The sequence below is a fragment of the Penaeus monodon genome, chromosome 15 (genome assembly GCF_015228065.2).
Source record: "Penaeus monodon isolate SGIC_2016 chromosome 15, NSTDA_Pmon_1, whole genome shotgun sequence".
Classification (NCBI taxonomy): Eukaryota; Metazoa; Arthropoda; class Malacostraca; order Decapoda; family Penaeidae; genus Penaeus; species Penaeus monodon.
This window is the reverse complement of record NC_051400.1, coordinates 23,747,124-23,748,449: the sequence shown is the minus strand read 5'-3', so window position 1 is coordinate 23,748,449 and position 1,326 is coordinate 23,747,124. Positions and strand designations below refer to the sequence as shown.

The 1,326-nt window shown below is 35.8% G+C and overlaps 1 protein-coding gene across 1 annotated transcript in view; it reads left to right on the top strand.

Annotated features, from left to right (window-relative positions):
* The window catches only part of LOC119581821 (thioredoxin domain-containing protein 15-like), a gene marked incomplete at its 3' end in the record, with an annotated part of 11,780 nt that extends 10,454 nt beyond the window's left edge, over positions 1-1,326 (top strand). The window contains 2 exon segments of the mRNA XM_037929954.1: positions 105-279; positions 1,087-1,326. Coding sequence (XP_037785882.1) covers positions 105-279; positions 1,087-1,263 — 352 coding nt within the window.

Below are 1,326 nucleotides of genomic sequence, written 5' to 3'. Positions count from 1 at the left end.
GCAGTGTTCTTGGATTGATGCTTACATTTTCATTTGTTACACAGTAAATAATAGTTAAAATGAAATATAATCTTTTTCCTTAAAACATTGTTTCTTTTTCTTAGTGTAAATGCCCGTTATGGTGTCATGGGAACCCCGACACTCCTGCTGTTTCACAATGGAAATGGGGTTGGACGATTCAATGCCTCAGATTACTCGGTCCTACAGTTGGTTTCTTTTATTAATCACTACACTGACCAGGAAATTACTGACATAAATGTCACATCCTTAGACTTTCAGGTGAGTTCATAATCTATCAGTTATTTTCTGAATAATAATATAAACATTTTTGTAATGTTGCCCTAAATGTGTAATGTGTACAGAATGATAATTGAAACAGTTCTTAAATTCTCCTAATTTTATATTTTGTTAACAGTATGGTAGGCCAGTTATACTGAATCTATACGTACGTTAATAAAATGTAGAAAATGTATGTTTTAGATCTAGAAAATCTTTTTGATATATCAGGTTGCTTATAAGAGATTGTTAGTGTCTTTCTGTGATATTTTCTTTTTATATGTGAGTAGCTGAGGTATTTAAGACCCTACTCATACTACAATTTAAGAAAATGGTTTAGATTATTTATCCCTCCTATAAAGGCAGCGCAACATTCACAGATGAGCATAAATTTTACAAATCTAAATTTAAGAAAGCATGTTTAGCCTAAAGAAATAACCAGCAAAATTGTTGAATGGCATTTAGGTTAAAGGGATGTGTGCCTTACATTTTACTCACTGCAGTCACCAGGCACACTGCCTAGAACCTGAACATTAATGGCTGGTGAGGGGTAAGGGATGTTAGTTCTTGAGTGCCCATAAAAACATAATTTATTTCCTGATTACATAGGTAAATGTGTCTGTGAAGCCTCAGAATATTATATAACACAACCTGCCCTCCCATCTCTAGAGTTCTTTCCAATTTTAATTTGATAGAAAACTTGAAGCCAAGCATAGATTGAATAGAGTGTAGCAAGAGTATACCCTTGAACTCAATGCCTCAATTTATAATGTTAAAGTAAACTAGTGCATTGGATTTCTCTATCCTTAGGCCAACCTCCCATCCAAATTAGCCGAAGGCTGTCCATATGCTCTGTGGGCTGCATGGGTCTTCCTTCTGAGCTGTGCATCTTGGCTGTTCCTCACATCAGAGTTGTGCGCAAGACTGACAGAGGCAATCCTGAACAACTGGCGGGAAGCTGAAGCACAACATGACCACCATGATTAAGAGGGAAATGGAGATACAGTCTCAGGATATTTTTTGGCTCATAGTCATTTTACTTTTTTGTTG